General features: G+C 37.9%; 1 protein-coding gene across 3 annotated transcripts in view; it reads right to left on the reverse strand.

Annotated features, from left to right (window-relative positions):
* The window catches only part of LOC143166290 (PWWP domain-containing protein 2A-like), a 31878-nt gene that overhangs the window by 9900 nt on the left and 2814 nt on the right, over window positions 1–19164 (reverse strand). For 2 of the 3 annotated variants that reach the window (XR_012996383.1, XM_076350496.1), the window contains exon 2: window positions 7793–8760. Coding sequence is in view for 2 of the 3 variants with exons in the window: in XM_076350496.1 (XP_076206611.1) it covers window positions 7793–8760 (968 nt within the window). In the remaining variant the exon portion in view is untranslated. Of the gene's footprint in view, window positions 1–7065; window positions 8761–19164 lie in introns of all 3 variants that reach the window. The other variant, XM_076350495.1, reaches the window with a different exon arrangement.

Here is a 19164-nt window from a genome sequence, read left to right on the forward strand (position 1 = left end):
ACAGAATCTCTTAGTGATGGTAACAAGCTAGTGAGAACACAGCTTGCCTTCCAAATCACAGATTCATAGCACATGGCTGGCACATATAAGAATATTTCTTATTCATATTGCATATTTGACATCAAAACCATTAGTAAGCAAACATGAAAACTGACCTAGATCTATTTAAAAAAACAAACAAACAAAAAAAACCCACCTAATTTAAAGTTGACATGTTACATAAATGATGTCATCCAAACATGATTTTGCATAGAAGAGGCCCCTGGCAGGAGATGCAGTGCAGTTTTACTGCACGTGGACGCTAAGACTCCATTGTTAGAAGCCCATACTTCCATTATACCAAGCGTGATTCCTGCATGACTGTGAACAGGACGCATGAGGCAGAATCCTTCATTATATGCATATTTCTACAAAGATCCTGTTTTTCCAAAATCAGAATTGTTAATAACAAAATTACAGAAAACAGAGATGTGACAGGGTCAAGATAGATGATCTATTCTATCCCATACCCAAACGCAGGATGAATTTAACCCATTCCTGACAGAGGTTAGCTTAATCTATTGTTTTTAAAAACCTGTAATTACGAAAACTATGCAACTCTCCAAACAACACCCAGGGTTTCACTATAACAACTGGAATAAATATTCTAGTGCCTAATCTGAACTCCCTGTCTCATAATTTTTAATATTATTTCTTGTCCTAGTTGCAACTAAACAGAAGCGTGTTTCCCCTCTGCTTCTGCACCTATCCTGCAGGTATTTGCAGACCTCGAATACCCTCAGTTCCAATAGTCCTTTCTTCCTTCTCTGGACTGAGGAATAAAATCATTGGCATAGAAACTGCATTACAGTAGTTCAAAATATGCATGGTCCTGATTTTGAAAATAACTTCTCAAACACATAGCCCAAATAAATCCCACAGATCCATTTGTCTTCATGCACTGAACGAGCAAAGCCCAAATTTAAACTCACAGCAGGGGACCCAATTTGTTCCCTGTGCCAACTTATACCTGCAGCCCACGTTGTTAACATTATCCCCTCAGACCACAGGTAGGTAGGTAGAGAAGATCAAAGACTATACATCTCCATCGGCAGAAGCACAGGAAATCACAGTTTTCAGCCCTGTGCGTACAGAAACTATCTGGGAAGGTTATGCAGGCACGCAAGACCATCTCTTACTCCCATTTGTCTCCCTATTGGATGTGGAAGTTGGCTCACGTCTTCTAAGGTATAAAAGCCCTGGTCTTATCAATGACATTCATCTTCCACGCTGCTGCTTATCCTACTTCACGCCAAGAACATTGATTGCTTTTTCTTGGGGGAAAAAAAATGGAGCCATGGATCCGAGTTCCCTTCAACAATCGGTACCTGGCAGTAAGGTTGCCAGTGCTGCCCCAGGGAGAGTTATCCCCAGCTGCTGAATTTGGTAGCAACAACAAAACTGTGCAGGGGAAAAGCATGGTAGCAAGCCAGTCACCAAATCACTGTCTCCACAGCCATGCCTGGGAACTGCTATTTTGCCTTGTGTTCACAGAAGGGCAGTTGTGTCACAGTTTAGTTTAAGAAAAAAAATCATAAATTAATCTAAATTAGTCTGGATTGGTATACACATCCCAGGTATTACAGAAGACAGACTGAAATGTATGAGTAAATCATAGGAAACTATAAGGTGCTATTAGGATCTAACAATTAAAAACCAATGATCAGAGATATTTCTGACTTAGGAAGAGCCACTGCCGTTCGGTAAGAGTTTTGTAAAACCCCATCTAAATTACCGTGAACAGTTCTTGCCACCGATGTCAGAGAAAGATGAGTTCAAACTAGAACAGGTGCATAGAAATGCCAGTAAGATGAGCAGGCAATAGAAAAGCCATCTTACAAGGGGATCTTATTTTATCTAGTTAAATGGCCACACTCTATAAATACGCTAACAGGATGACACCATAGGATTGAACTATTGAAACTAAAATACAAAGTTGTCACACAGAACAGTAGTTGAGGTATTTTAAATGTTGAATAGGAACTTGCCATCATAATTGTTAAGGACATGTATCAAAACAGAGGTTCTTCCCATTACAGATTAAGAATAATTTGAAGCTGGATCCTTACATCCACATCTCACAAGCTTGGATCTAACGGATCTTTAGATAGCTTGACAGCTACTACAAATTTTTCAATGCTACAGACCTTCAACTGTCCTGATGTTAAACATGGATGATCTCTGATCACTACAGTCATGTCAGAAGAAGCTTTAAGGAAGTTAGTTATGCAAAACCTGTGTTGTTATTGATACTTTATTTTATTTATAGGTACAATTTTACTATATTATTGCAAGTATAGCCTGTCTATATCCCCAAAAGGTATGCTACTATATCCTATCCAAAACAACCAAAAAGACGCACACACTTAATGTAAGCACAGCTTAAACTGACAAAATCCTGTAGCAAGTCACTCCATTTCCACAAGTATGAAGTAGATTCTAGATGAAGTTCAAACAGTTGACTGTGGGACAATGACACACATTTCACCAAAATTCTCCTACAAGCTCTCTAAAATAGGAGAGCACTACTCCCTTCTACTGAACTTGCAGAGTAATGTATTATTCTCCAACAGCCAACTCATAGTTCTCCTTCCAGTATCACATCTAGCTCAATACACCAAGTTCCTCTCTTTTCCTTAAGGTTCCCTATGACCTTTCTATTTATACCCTTAAAAAGTAAACTGAAAATAAGAACGGAAAGCACCTCAGCCTTTAACCACTATAAACTCTGTACTGTAAGATCACTTTCAAGTTTGTTTTTAAATAGTATACCTACACTTTTACCAAGTGGCTTATGACACAAAATACTGCCATCTTACTGACCTTTTAATCATAAGCTCACTCTACTTAATGTCCAGTTCACAGTCTTTATCTACAAGTTATTGTAGTGATCCTACTGCATTGACTGAATTTGCTTATTCCTGTAGGCATTTATTAGAATACAATTATAAAGAAAGAGGAGATGAACTGAAATAGCCTTTCACTGATTGTCAGCCTCCTCCTTTCCAGAATTCTTCAGCCAAGCGGGCAGCTCTATTTTTTCACTGTACTTTGCAGAACATGCATGAGGACAGATGATAATGCTACGGAGGACTAGCTACTAAGCTTTATTTTCCTAATTCATGTTCCTATTCTACTCTGACAACTTTAGCAAGAGCTTATAGAGGATATGAATGGAAATCAGTTTCAGGAGTTAAGAGAGTTAACTAGAAACAAACCTAAGGCTACAAAAAGCAACTCTTACCCCTTCCTCACTTCCACTGATGTGCTACTTCTTAAACCTAATCACATTTAGAAACTATGTTTTGTTTTTTTGTTTTGTTTTTTTTTTAAAGTATTTTACAACATGCTGAAAAAAATAAGTCTTCTCAGCCTTGCACAGTTGACCTTAATTACCCCCACTAAACACACCCCTCCTGGTGAGGCAGCCGTTAGTTGTGTAGGTTTCAAACTAAAGATAGCACTGTCTAAAAGAAAATACCATATAATCAGAGATGATTATCTCATTTAAGTGTTGACATAAAGTTGCAACTCCGATTAGAAAAATAACAAATATTTGTTCAATTTCCTGTAGAACTCCACTTCAGAGACATACAAGCATTTCACATTTGCTTCTAGCTTCACTCATGAAGCGATCACACCTTCAAACACTCCCGTTAAAGGAAATCTTTATAAGTTTTGGAATAACTACTCTCTCCCAAAACATCTTAACTGAAGCTAAAGATCTTCAAAGAAAAAGTAGGCTTGTACTAGAAACTCATCACCACCTGTCATGTTTTCCCCCCTAAATTGAAAGACCATACATATTCAACAACTACACTGAGGAATTTCATTAATTCAGAAAGACATCATTTGCAATTTATTATATTAAGCTGATAGAAAACTAAGTCACTCTTTCTACTGATGTTTGTCTTCTCAAGACACAGGCTGCTTGTAACAGTTGCACAGCTCAATTACACAGATGCACTATCCTGGCACCGTACAGGCGTGCTCCTGTCATGAGTTATTTGATAAGTCATTTAAACTGTCAAGCTAACTCAGAGGTGATAGATGCGTACCCAACCGCAAGAACAGTAGTCCACACTCTTAAGAGTAGGCACATAAATATGTGGGGTTTTTTTCAGTATATAGTTAAAACAGCACTAAGCTTTGTCTAAGTCTTCAAAGCTAATCTACATGCAGCATCCATACTGCCATAACCAAGGTTACTTACTGTAACCAGACTTTACATTAAGCCAAACATTTTCTCCACTGTAAACTCTGTTATATCTAGGGTGTTAGCTACTTCAGAGTGAAAGGAAAATCGTGGACAAGTATGAATAGGATATTTTCAACCTAATGTAACATGGTGTTGTAAAAAAAAAAAAAAAAACCCAAAAAAAACCCCAACCCCTATTTGTTTTGAGACCTGTTAAGTCTGAAGTGATAATGCACATTCACTATAAAACTTAGGAAAGACTTCTTTAAAAGACCAATCAACTACAAATCAAAACTAAGACTCTTTAAATGCCTTTCATAAACAGTTCTTTTGAATATAAAACAATCTGAAGAAACCCCTCTCATACTTGTTGCTCTCCCATCTTACCAGTGAACACCTGAGCAAACTTTGACTATATATGCTTTAGTACTATTCTAACTTTATAGAAGTTAAGAGATAAGAGTACAAAGCTTCCAGGTCTTTTAAAGAAAAATTAACAATGTAAATATTGATTTCACCACTACTTGGCTCAGAACAACTAACTTAAAACCAGTTCACTTGAGCTTCTAAACCTCAAGGAACTAGTGTAGACACCTAAACCACGCTGTATGGGTTCTTGACTTCAAAAAGCAGTCTGCTTTAATAACAAAGTACGGCTTATTTACTTAAATAGAGTAACTGTTTCTGTTTGCAGGAAAGAATACATAGAAGTGAAACAGGATTTTTTTTTTCCACGTTATGAAATTTATTGTGTGTTTATCACATTCAAAAAGCATTGACCAGTGGTTTTTTTTGTAACTGTTAGAATGCCAAGGTAAAGCTGGTATATTTAGAAGCTTAATTAGCACCTAACAGATTACTGTAAACTTGAAGAAAATTTGAACGGCCATGTATTTGACACTTTAGACTTCCAATAGTTCTGTGGGCACAACAGAGTAATTTAAAAAGGTAAAAAAGAAACTGAATGCTTTGGAAAGATCAGACAGAATCATGAACGTATGAAATTTAATCTTAAGTTAAAAAGATTTTAAGGGTTTGATGATTAAATCCTTACCCCCATTTTCATGTCTGTTTAAAATCTCAGTCTAAGCTTAAATTTTTACATCTGTCATGATTGCCTACATGGGCAATTATGGAAAAAACAGGATGAAAACTGCTTTGGGATGAACGCTGAGAGATTCTTCACAAGGCATTGCAAGGCTGAAACAGGAGTGGGTTGGAGAAGCGACAGTAATTCACATGGAAAAAAATGTAAAGTCCGTTGCATGAAAATGCCCCAATGTTGAGCAAAAGACATGCAAGAAAAGCTGAAGTAGCAGCGGAGAGTGGGTCTGATTAGTTTTTGATAGATGGAGAAAACTGAAAACATTTCCCCACTGTATAAGTGACATTATCCACAGTCTTTATTCAAATATAGGGAACAAAATCTAATTAAGAGAGAAATTTTATAAGCTTTACAGAAAGCCCTCTACAGAGCTAGTTTTGAAAAAGGGACAGATAATTGCTTAATCTCAAAATTAAGACTGAAGTATACCAATAGTACTTTACATCAAGCAGTTATCTTTAAGAATGCATGAAAAAGGACAATTTATTTTTAAAAGGGTGTCCTCTAAATACGGCATACATATAAAGTACTCTAACATCCTGGATTTTTTTCAAAGCTTTTTGAGAAACACACACAAATAATTCAGATTTAGTCAATTTTATTTACAGTTTGTTTTTTTTACATTTCAGAGCATTACACAATTACATATTCTCATTTTCTGACCTGCAAACAGATACCTTAAACGGAAATATTAAAAAAAATGAAGTTAGATACATCCAAAATGCAACAATTACACATCTGACAATTCACAAAGTGTAATTTACTAGGACGTATCCTAAGAATTTAGGAACAACCAGTCAGGAGAAAATCTGACCAATTTCAGCAATCAATTATTTACACATTCAAAACAAAGCCTCTCTTAATCTAAACCTCCAGGCAAATGGCCTGAAAGATTTCTTCAGGAAGAAAGACCAGAAGTTACGATTCACACCTATGCAGCATTAACAGCCCTTGATCCCAAATACTGAGCGACTTCTCAGCTTTGTCTTAGAGCTACAGGCATCCCTCTCAGCTTCTCAGACCCTGAAGTGTTATATTTGTGCCCCCATGTGCATAGAAAGGCTGAGTGTTTAAGTGGTCACTACGATAAAACCCCATTTAATCTGGTCTTTAAGTTACATGAATTCTTCTTCCTTAAAAATTTCAGCAAGTCTTCTAATGCCATTTAAACTGGCCTATGTGGATTGGGGCATGCCTCCTTCAGATGTTTAAGCGTGCTTTGAACCAATTTGCACTGGGCCAGACTAAATACGTTAGAGACTATTTAAAATAATCTTTAAAGACCATTTCGACAAGGCTTACATTTCTACACTTCCCTGATGGGCCACCTAAAAAAAAAAAAAAGTCACAGCTACTACTTTCATCCCTTGTGTTAACCCTTTGCCACACAGCAACTAGTTATATACTGGGTAGAAACTACTAAAAAATTCCCTGCAAGTAAGCTGCCTTTCAGCTGAGGCTATGGCTCCTATGCATTGGGTGTTTGAGGAGTTTTTTTTTCTTTAAAAAAAAAATTCTCACTTGAAAAATACTGAAGTTCTCACTTTAGGCTAATTTTGATTGCATGTTCAATTTGTTTAACTGTCAGGAAACCGCTACAAATGGAACAACTTTAGTATAAAAAGAGCAGTCAACCGAGTGCAACTTCTGACTTGGCAAGTCCTTCATGGTAGTTCTCTAACTAGGCTATGAATTTTGTGGAGCCTCCAGATTTCTTGCCTACCTTACTTTCCATGTTCACGTTTCAAACTGTGTCAGCAGGGCCCGAACTTCGGGAGTCAGCTGCTTAGCAGCCTTAGCTGCCTCTGTGACGGCCTTGCGGTAAAGACCCTTTCTCTTCTTATTAAAGCGCAACTGGAAGCTTTCTAAAAAGGGGGATAGTTGTGCAAGAGCAAGAAAAGATGTTGTTGTGGAGCCAAACCATGAGATACGAGCCTCCTGTCGAACTAAAAGGCCATTATCTTTCCGGCTCACAGTTATGGTAAGAATACGGGCTGGCCACCAAGGGAAGCCATAAATCTTGGCCCAAACAATGTCCCCTACACATACGGTCCTGCCATCTGGTGTGACACACTTAGAGACGTTTTTGGAAAAGACTTCCGTTTTCAAGGAATTACTGAGCTTTTTCTCTTCCTTTGAAGAGGAGGAGGAGGAGGAAGGTGCATGCATGCTGCCTGGAGGAAAATCAAAGCTTTCAGTAGAGCTACACTCAGAGTTGGTAGATTTCAAATCATCTGTGCTATCACTACTACAAACTGATGCACTGGAAGAGTCAGATTTCTTTTGATTAAGGGTCATGTAAACCGTTATATTGCTTTTGCTGCCTCTCTTGCCCAATGTCTGGTGTTCATCCTGATCAACAGTTACATGCACTTCACTTGTGTCCTGAACCTCACTGCTGGCCTCTTCAGGGCCTTCTGAGGGGCTCTGATTTTCTGAAGGGGCCTCACCTGCTGAGCGGGTGGAGGAGCAGCGAGACTGGGGCTTAGTTGCCATCTTGCCACTCCGTATTTTCTCAAGTCCTGTCTTGAGAGAAGAGTCATTTTCTTCATTCCGATACCTTTGTGGCTTTAAACGCAATCGGGGTGGGAGGGAACCTGAGCTGGTGTTCTGAAGACGCCGTGTGAAGTGGACCTTTGAATGTGCATTTTTGGAAGAGGAGGTTGCACTCTGCTTCTTTTGTGCCTTTTCTTTGGCCATTTTCAAGACTTCCCGAGCTTTTGCATGATCCATGTTTTTGCTCTGGAGAACTTTTTTTGTATTTAACTGCGCTTTTGAAGTGTTTGCTTGTGCGGAAACTTTAACTACTCTGCTTCTGCTGTGGGCAATATTTGAAACCTTGACCACAGCATTCCTTTTCTGGCTTTCATTTTGGCTTTTTCCATCCACTTTATGATCAGTCTTAAGTTTTTTATTCACAGTAGTCACACTCTCATTTCTTCGTTTTTTGTTATCCTCATATTTTGAAGAGTCACTTGCATTGCCACCTTTTTTTATTTCCTTTTTTTCTGCAACAACACTGTTTTTGCACTTGTCACATAAGACCTGCCGGGGTCGTAGTTTGATAGCATTCATGATAGAAGTGGGTTCCTCCCTGTACATTTTACGCTTGGGCCGCTTAATTTTCCGGGGTGGAGGCTGAGGTATTGACTGGTTATATGTGTCCCTGATAAACAAAGGAGGAGGATATGGCGCTCCCTCATGAAAGAGAGGAGGTGGTTTAGAAGTCCATAGGCTTTTAGCTATGCTAGGTTCTGATGGCTGCGTGAGAGAAGAGTCATCAGGGACTGCAGCATTAGATTCACACTTCACCTGTGCCTCATCTTGGAATGGTTTACTTTGGAGCTGCATGGCTTCAGGTTTATCCTTGTATTCCCTTTTAGGAAATATGGTCACAGGGATTCCATGGGGTCCAAACCTTAAAGAGAAAAAAAAAAATTAAAGGTTTTGAGGGATCTTTTGCTGCATTTATTAAAAACCATTTGAAAACCTGTCCAAATTACGTAGCCACCATTTGAAAGACATGAGTCCCAGGAAAATTAAAGCTTCATATCTAGCCTTATGGTAAGCTTTGAAAAAGCAGGACACCAAAACCAAGTCAGTAGAGAACATGAAATACATAACCTCACTTATTATCAGTTTCTCTTGTATCAATAAGATGCCCTGAAAACGTAACAAAAAAATATCACCTAGAGACAGCAGTAAAAGAATTAACTTTGTACTTTTAGAAAATGCTTATGAACATACAAACTACACACTCATCTCATCAACTCCAAATCTACCCAGGATTAATTTCCATACTAAGTCAACTTATGCGAAGGAGGCATCTTCAGTAACTTTTACAAAATTCTTCCACTTATAGCATAGCACAAAAGGCCGAATATGTTTCAGATTTAATCAAGGCAAATACGGGCTGCATAAATACTTGCATTGAACAGAGTGCCATCATTCTTCATCCACAAAAGATTACCACTTGATCATCTGATGCATTACAGCCCAAAACTTGCTAGCCTATTAATTTGAGTTTCTTCCAGCAAATCTACCCTTATTTCAACACAGTACAAACCATTCCTCCCTGTTTTGCGAGCAAACACTATTTTAAACCTTTGCTTACTTTCCTCCAGACAGCTCTAGATATCTGCTGCCCCATTTGATACACACAGGACTTCTCACCACCCTGATCAGCTCTGAGAGAAGAGAATAAAACATCCCAGTATAACTTAAGACTTTAGCTCAACTTTCCTATAGTAACAGAAGTAGCATGTTGCCTAACAGGTAACCAGTACTTTCTGCAAAGGGTTGTGCTAAGGGAAACGTTTTATCAGTTTGCAAGGCATTATGCTTGTCTTCTCCTGAGAGGAATCAAATGATAAATACATTCATTTTACAACAATGTATCTTTCAGTGCCCAGACCAAGGCAGGAGGGATTAAAAAAGCTTGTTTAACCTTCCTTCTGTTCCATTCCACAATCTACCAGCTGAGGTACCAGCCTTACACAGAGCTGTCACTAGGCTGTTCACTGCTCTTGAGCCCTGCCTGACTCCAGCTCCCCCCCACATACTAGTGTTTGGCTTATATTAGTTGGTATTTTAATAGTTTGACCTTAATGCAGTAACAACATGATAGACAAGGTTGCAATTCAAATGCCAAATCATCCATTTTGAACCACTAAAACACCATTGTGTTTATCCCACCCCACCTGACATGAGAATGAAGTAATTACCCAAGATTTGTCCTCAGGTTAACACTAGTTCATGTTGCACTGCAGCTACTCAACTGCAACATCCTCTTAGCTGACTGAACTGAAGTTTATTTACAATCTATGGTTGCCTCTCAACTGACGATAACTGCTGAATACTGGTCTATTTTCCATTCACACTCCTGCAGGAAACATGCAGTTTATACAAGTGCCTACACGTTGGCTTTATTTCTTCAAAATCGGTTTTGAAAAAACATCAACGTATGTGTCAGAAGATTCTTTACACTGTCACCAACAAAAGCTACCACTTGTTTGTCCTTTTGCTTATCTGTTAAGCCTCTTTTTACACTTAAAAAGAGTTGCAATTGAAGCAAACCACCCATCCAAGATTAAATTACCCATCCAGTTTGCACTTCATTACAAAAGGAGATCAGAAACAGCAGACAACCTAAAGCAAGGGGCAACCAAACACTGTTTTCATCATAAAAAAAAGGGAAGTTGAACAGGTGACAATTTACAGCTTAGTATCAACATGGGCACTGTTGTTACCCTACACCTAGGTACTGTTACATCCATACCTTTGAACTCTGGAGACAAAAGCAGGAGCCCAGGTGGGCAGCTAGAGCAGTTCTGTCCTTATCCACGGGCTGATGAGTGCTCTTGACCACAAAATATCCCACCACCCCACAAAAGTTCATTTCTGAGGTTTGGACCCACTCCAGTGGAATTCCACATGTCCCTCCAGAAATGAGCAGCATAACTAAATGCAGTCTACTGCACTAGTGAAGGCTACAGTGAATTATAAACATTTAGCAGCTGATACAGGCATTTCTCCAGACTACAGTCTGGCATTAAACCACAAGGGACTCACTCATAACGAAGTTTTAAGTTCCCTAAAGCCCCAGAAGTCCACCAAGCGTAAAGAAGTTGCTTTTCCACAAACACTTTTCCTTCCACTAAGGATTATGCGTAAGTTATTCAATTCCAAGTAGGGCTTTAAAAGAAACTATCAGCTGATAATAATTAAATTAGTAATATTTTCAGTGTTACTTGCATCAAGAACTTCAGCTTCTTTAAGAGCAATTAAGATCCAGATCCCATCTTTCACCACCTGATAAAGATTACAGGATTTGGGAAAAAGTTAATTTATGATGAGAGTTGAGAACAAGACAGGGCAAGATCTCTGCTGTGCAAGTTTCAATCCCAGACAAACACCACAAAAGTAGAACCAGACAGGAGTGTGGTATCAAACGGGCAAAACCCATGCAGAAGAACATCACTTACAACTCTTTCCACTGTCTCAGGAACTTCATTTCCTAGCCCCCCACAAGACATTTCCATAGTCCAATGCACAAGCCTTTCTTCTAGAAGACATTTATGCTGACTCCGTATTAGGAAATTAAGCATTATTAGCAGTGACCAGGGAAGAAGTGGATGAAGAGGACTGCAAGGAGGTTCTCCAGAAGGATCCCATTTAAGTACTTCATCTCTCTTTTCCTAGATTTTCGTTCTACACCTCACAAGCAAAGTCAGCACAATGAGCACTCCAAATGCATAAAAAAGCCTAATGGAAAGCTCAGCATGACTTGTACCATGAAGGCATCAAAAGATTAATATTGCACCTTAGACTATCCTTTCCTTCAAGCATTTGCATAATATACAGGCCAAACAGCTGAAGAACAGGACAGACGAAGTGGAATTTTAATCTAAGATGCAAACCTTCTTTAGTAAGATACAAAACCAATCCAGACACTATTCCTGTAAACGATGTGTCAATACATAAAGATATGACTAGTCAAGGCATAGTCCACCTGAAGTACAAGATAAATTTGGTAAGCCCAGAGACTGAATATTACTTCCAACAGCTGAGTGTATGGTGCCTTCTCTTTGGCCTCATCCAATAGCAGGTTGCATCCATAAACATTCAGTTTTTAGATGATCTTTGTTTCCTTCTTGCTGAATGAAGTTCTCCAGCTACGCAACTTGGAAGAATGATATGAAAATTAAGAAGAGAGAACAACGGCAGAAAAACTTAGGAATGAAACAGTAAATGATACAGGAAAGAATGAAGACAAACAACAAAGTAAGAAGAGAGTGAAGGCAAAACAAAGAATGGCCTATTTTTCTTAAAAGAAGCAGCAGAATGAAGACGTGATCTTAACAAACCTATTCAAGACAAGGTATGACACAGCATCTAATTAGTTCAACAGTGAACACAAGTATTTATTGCATATACTAGAATTTCAAGCCCTATTTTCATACGTCAAGTTGGTGGACCTTGAAGACAAGTGCTTCTCATACAATCACAATAGTAATTTTTGTTATACCAACTACATGTTTGAAATAGCTAGAAGTGCCACATGTATGTAGGTTAGACGTAAAAGTTGCGAAAGCTAGCATTCGGTTCATCTACTACAGAGATGAAGATGGACTAAAAGGCTACCATATAAAAAAGGTTAAAAAAATCCAAGCAACATAACTCAGTTGTATCATCATATTTACTGATCCACACATCAGTCAACGACTGGGCAGTAGAAGATCACCTCTTAAAAGAAACTATTTCAGTTACGCTACATCAGTGGGACTACCTACATATTTCATTTGTCACATGTTGCATGTTTAAGTACTATAAGGAATTGCCTTGTCTTTATTCTAACAACAAACTATTTTTTTTTTTTTTTTAATATATTGATCCCGAGTATCACCTGTCCCTACTATAGTATTACTTTCCTCCAGAAAAGGCTATTCTTGGAAAGACATACACGAATTACTGTCTGCTTAAAAAAAAATCCATTTGTGCATAAGTTCCAGCTGTTCATTGTACAACCCCCTCACACATAACATAATATAGTTCTACCTCAGACTATCACTTGAAGGAATAGACGGATTCATTGTCGGGGGATCTAAAATTGAAGTGTTCGGAAAACCAAAATAAGAAATAGGTATTTCAACTTAATTTAAGGCAGTTCTGGAAAGCAGTGCACTGCTGCTTCATACCTATTCAAAATTAGAACCAGTTTTCTGTGTTGCCAGCTTCCTCTCCTGTAAAGGTGTCCTGGCTCTTTTTTGCTTTGAGAAGACGGTTGAGACCCATCATAAGAATCTTATCTCCAAGAAGTTTTACAAATAACCAGAGCAATCAGTAGGACCTAATCATATTTCTGCTATACATATCACTTCAATATACATATGCATTAAAGACATAAATAGCAACAGGAATACCAGGAACTATAAATAAGAGACTAATGGGGTAGAGGAGATCAATTCTGGCAGTCCAGTGATCTTTACCCTAGGAAGAGCTTTCAATTGACTAGGGTATTCAGAGAGAGAAATATAAGAACAGTCAGGTTTTATTTCCATAGTTTGTCAACTGCAAGTTAATGAATAGGTAGCCATGGCATCTTTTGTAATGATGTAAAAGCTAGCTTAGGTATTGAACCTAGAAGCCTATCACTTAAAGCCATATAGATTTGTATTACAGATATGGAAACTTAAGTACTTCAAGCAAAGTAAAACCACTTTTTCCAAATCTAAATTCTATAGCAGAATTACTACAATGAATACATATTACTATTCAATTTGTATGCAAAACACAGCACAGTTAAAGAGTATTTCTTAAAATAATAAACATGAGATAAGGAACAAATGCCATTTAAATTTGTAACTGTATGTACATAAACATCTAAACAATACATCCTGGGGCAAAGCGTTTTTACTTTACTATGTAGTCTTAAGCTCTCATCTTTAGCCTCCAATGTCTAACTTCTCTATTAAAACAAAAATGAAAAAGCACCTTGTTCTGCCAAGAAGAGCCAGAAGGAGAGAACCCACTGAACCAGTTCAGAAGTATTTCACATTTGTCTGCGAACACACTGAATTAACGTCAAAGCAGTACAGTAACTTCCACTGTTGTGATAAGTGTTAAATCAAGTCTGTTGTAAATGACCACGATCAAAACTCGTCTTCACCATTAAGTGAGACTACAGTAATCTCTGATTACCTTTTTATGCATTGCTCTTGTACTCAATATCATCCTTAGTGTTTTGCAAAAACCAAGACAAGCAACAACTGAAGCAATTTTTATTGCATGGATAGAAGTTCAAAGACTCTGAATGCTGGGAGTATAATAATATGCAGAAATAATGTAGAGCTAAGTATATATTTCATGCATGTATCTAAACTGAGGGTTTAAATTATAATATTCAATGTAATATACAATTAGATCATAGCTATTTGAACACAAAGTATTTGAGAACTCCTCAAAATAATCTGTATTCAAAATGCAGATTATGCAATAACCTATTTTTTAATATATGGTTTACTTGGTGTGATAAAGCATGATATGGAATACATTGCTTTAAGCGGTAGGTACCTTACTGAAAAAGCATATACAGAAGCCCAACTATCAACTCAATGGTTTACTCACCTCCTGAGCAATGTAACACTAGGCTAAATAAACTAGAAAAATGCATATCTCACTTAGAGCTCTAAAAACATGGCAAAGGACTGCAGCGTAAGTGACTCTGGAAATAACCCATCATCAAGAATAGATGTTACCTCACCATCACAAACTCTCAGCACCAAGAAGAATTTGGTTAAAGATATCACAGTTCCAGTTAAGTAACATGTGACAATCCACATCTAAGCAAACTAATAGGAAGCTTACATACTCAAAGACTTTTACTAATCAATGTTATGCTTAAGTGTTTTTCAAGCAGGTACACTTGCCTGAAATCCAAGCTCTTGTTTCTGGCACACTTTCAAGGCAGAGGAAAGACAAGAGCAGGGTATGTGTAGACTTGAGTTTGAAAGAGTATCTCAAGAAAGCCGGTTAGAAGTATCCAAGGCAGCAGCTGATTTTAATCATCCCAATCCACTGTCACCTGGGTCTCCTACTGCAATCACTACCCAAGTGGAAACCAATTAATGGATACCAAGCAATACACAAATATACCAAAGGCTGTATTAGCTTACAGTACACCTCTCCATGAAGTTAGAAGCCCTTTGAAAGGCTTCAACTTCCAGGAAACTGAATCACAGAAGTCCATGTAGTCAAGAGGCTGATGCAGACTTTGAAGAATTATCCACTGTAGAGACAGAAGAATCTCTAAGTTGACAAGCTTGAAGAGTATGCAGGTGGTCCCCTAATCACTGCTTTCTCCCCACAGAAGTGGGAAGGTACCCCTCCACCTTTTCATTGCAAAGGATTTACAAGTGAATTCACAGAATTTCCTTTGGTTTTCTGTTACTTGGAGTTCTATCAAGGATATAAAAGTAGACTTCAAAAGATAGAATGCTTTAAGTTTAGGCTTCCCGCTAACTACCACAATTTTACTGGCATGCTTATAAAGCTGCAGGTCTGTTTAAACTGAAATTATCTTTTAATTTTTACATCTGTTGGCATTATTAGTTTCAAATGTCAGTTGCATTTTAAAGGAGATGCTTTGCTGATATATTTGGAAGCGTTACACAGTTGCAAAACTTTATGATTAAGATAAAATACCTTGAATATACACTTCAAGATCATCCACATACCAGTCAGACCCAAGACACATGGAAGAGAATGATACCATTCATTAATGGATGAACTTTAAGCCAATTCAGTGTCAAGATGGACAAGATTCATCAGTCCCGTAACGGTGTAAAGAAACAAAAATTAAAATCATTTAAAGCATACCAAAAATTTCACCTCTACCCTGTCTCTCAACACTTGAAGCCCAGTCAAGTCAAGCTACTCTCAGAAAGTAATGGCAACCCATGCTGCTGCAATACAGAACAGCATACCATAAGAAGAAAGGACAGTTTAACCATCATCTGTTGCATCACAGTCCAACAAAGAACAGTAGTAGACTACAGCTACTTTAGGAAAGGAAAGTTTGAGGCACAATCCACAGATGTCCTATCTACCAGCAAGATTAGGGCTTACTGGTTTGAGAAAGAAAAGTCACGCTCCTCGTACCGGCTCAAAGCCAGAAGCAGACTGGCAAGTGTTTTCAGTATAAGCAGCAGCTTTAACATGCTTTATAACTATACTAGCAAAGTCCTAAAAGCTAGTCCAGTTTTGTTAGCCATTTTCACCTTCCAAGTGAAAACTTGGAAATGAGTAAACCTTTCAAAAAGCGTTTGATAAATGACCACAAATAACACTAAGTTTTGGATGTAGATAGAGACACAAGAGAAACTATTTTCATATAGAAGCTGAAACATTACAAAATCATAGAAAAATTTAGGTTGAAAGCAATATCACAAGGTCTTCTGATCCAACCCTGTCCTCTAAGTGAGGCTAAATTTGACACTATACCATTCAATATAACCTCTGTAAGTCACAAGCAAAGTACATGTAATTTACTCTCTTAACCACACCCACACATCACACCTATGCTTCGTGTTCTGGGGATAAAAGCAAATATCAAAGAAGTGTTATGGCTGTTCTTTAAATGCTAGAATTTTGCCAACCTCCTTTATACATCTGAGAAACAACAAAAGAGAACAGGTGATGAACTGTAGGAACACCTTGCAAACAGAGTGTAAGTTTAAAAAAAAAAAAAGAAAAAGAAAACCAAAACACAACTCTCACACAACCCTGAGTAACAGACATTTCTTTACTGTTGAGAACCTGTATCATAGATCAGTACTTCTACAGAACTTAAACCTTCCCCAGACAAGGACAACCAAATGTTGTCCCTATTTATTAAACGAAGTTATTAGTAGAAGAGAACTTAAGAGGAGGGAGAAACGTGCCAAATTTTTTCAAGTAAGACTTCTGCTGTTTCCTTCTCGCATCAGTGAATCTTGAATTTCTCAGCTTGGGAGTTCCTTTTTTTCCCCTCCCACCTTTCTTGGCGTATATGGTTACAACACACTAGATTCACCCTGTGGAGGTAATACAGACAGAATGCGAGCATACATAGACTGCAAGTTTCAAGAAGTGCTACATGTAAATGATTTAAAAAATCTAACAGATCTTCTGCAGATTAAAACAATACAAACTAGGGAATGGATGCAACAGTTCATTATCTATCCTTATTCTTCTGCAGCGGAAAGTTCAATGAATAAACTGGGAAAAGCGTAGGATTCAAGAGTCGCCAAGAAAGAATGCTGACTGAAAACTGCTACTAGGATTATAAGAATTTGAAGCTGTTTATAAAAGTTTATTTTCATCATATAGTTCATGCATACCTTGCTGCAGGAAGTCTTTCCTTATCTTCCACAACTAAACCCCAATGAAGATATAATTTCAAACACCTGTCTACTAGCAATACACTGAGCATCTTTTGGATATCTAAGGATATCTACACTCATCAGGTATTTCCTCACTGTCTACTTCCTCCAGGTGCAGAGCAAGATTTCCACTAATTCTGAGCCAGCAGGTGGCATTAACATCTCATATACCCTAAGCAAACACAGTGTTAGCCAAATGCTGGATACAGACAAGCTTACAAGCCCTATTTAAGCCCCATACCTAACGAGTAGTTTTCAGTGACAATTTGTACAATGGCATGGAAAATTCACTACAGTCGTGCATGAAGCATTCCACTATCCACTCCGACAAAGTAAGACAGGATTGCCTTCTCCTGCCTGCCTGATGGTTGGCTGCATTTCTGGTCTCTCCGATCAGCACAACTATCAGGTATCCACTGAGGAACTCGCATCAGAACCTTATCCTAGCATGCAATAAGGCACTTAAAAGGTAATGGCAACAGTAGTAATAAAGTATAACAGTAGGATCACATTTTTAATTTGTGCAATAAGCCTTTAGAGTAACAGAAGTGGAGATATGTTCCTCTTTAAATGATGATTTACTGTGTAAGAAATTGATTTGGGACTCAGTAGATGTGGGTTCCTATTTTCTGCTGATTTTCAAAACTTCCTGTGCTGGTGCTGACAGATACACAAGACTGCCATTAGTACAGGCAGAGAAAATACTTCCTTACCTCAAATAAATGTAGGAATAAAGTCCACTGAACACTGATGTGCTTGTGCTCTTGTGTTATAAACTCCTAAGTGGACATCCTATTTACAGGGGGTAGGAGGGGAAGAGGAAATCGGACCTTTAATACAAACACCACTGAATTCATATCAAAGTCCACAAGAATAAAATGCAAAGTCAGTGCATCATTTCAACAATGGAAACAGAATTAGGAAAAAAGACAAAAAAAAAAACAACCAAAAAAACCTTTAAAACCAGAAATATATGGGGACATTTTTCCTTTTCTATCACCTTGAAGTTCAAGTAATTCAGAACATGACTTGAGAAGGCTAAAAAGAGTCCAGTGGACAACAGTCATTCAAACTTACTCTTAGTACTGTACGGAAATAGCACCTTCATTGCCCTGGAGGGGAAAGCAGAAATTAAGATCCAAAAAGGACTAGGAATTATTGTCTCTGAGTATACGATGAAAACAGTATTAGCACGTGCAGTGAACACATCAGCCACTTTTTGAAGCTATTGAATGAGTAAACTCTAATACAAAATTTCACTTTTATTTAATAAGAACTGGCAGTCTTAAGATATTGATCCCCTTTGCGTTAGGAAAGTTTATAACATTATTCCCATGCACCTGAATAAGCTAGTGGAGACAGCTTTCAGTAACCACCCATCTTCCATACTAGAAATCCTAGTGTTTTCATGTAAATGCATGCTGGAATTCAGGTGGTTTTGATTTAACCCTACCCTTCCTTTTTTTTTTTCCCCCATATATTTTTTTTTGGTCCAGTGGAAAAACTTGTTATAAGAATTCCAGGACCTGCCACAGATACGGAAGGAAGTTAATGAAAAATGTTAATATTCTACAAGTCCATGTACTGCTACACAAAACAAAAATAAACAGATATAAAGAAAAGCTGATACCTAAACAGTACTATCATTCAGTCACTTACCATCGAAGTCATAAAGTCTAGAATAAAATTTAAATCTCGGACATTCATGTAACACCTGTTTTCTGATAATGCTTCAATTTCTTACAGGTAGCAAGTTCCTGGACTATTTCTAGAGTTCACTAACCACTGTATTTCCTGCTCCGAGACATTTGAACAGAGACTCCTATTCATTTATAAATATTTACTTGTCACCAGCCAAATATTATAGACCTTACATCTAGAAACTCAATTCTTCTTGTCCA

Source organism: Aptenodytes patagonicus, chromosome 12 (assembly GCF_965638725.1).
Source record: "Aptenodytes patagonicus chromosome 12, bAptPat1.pri.cur, whole genome shotgun sequence".
Classification (NCBI taxonomy): domain Eukaryota; kingdom Metazoa; phylum Chordata; class Aves; order Sphenisciformes; family Spheniscidae; genus Aptenodytes; species Aptenodytes patagonicus.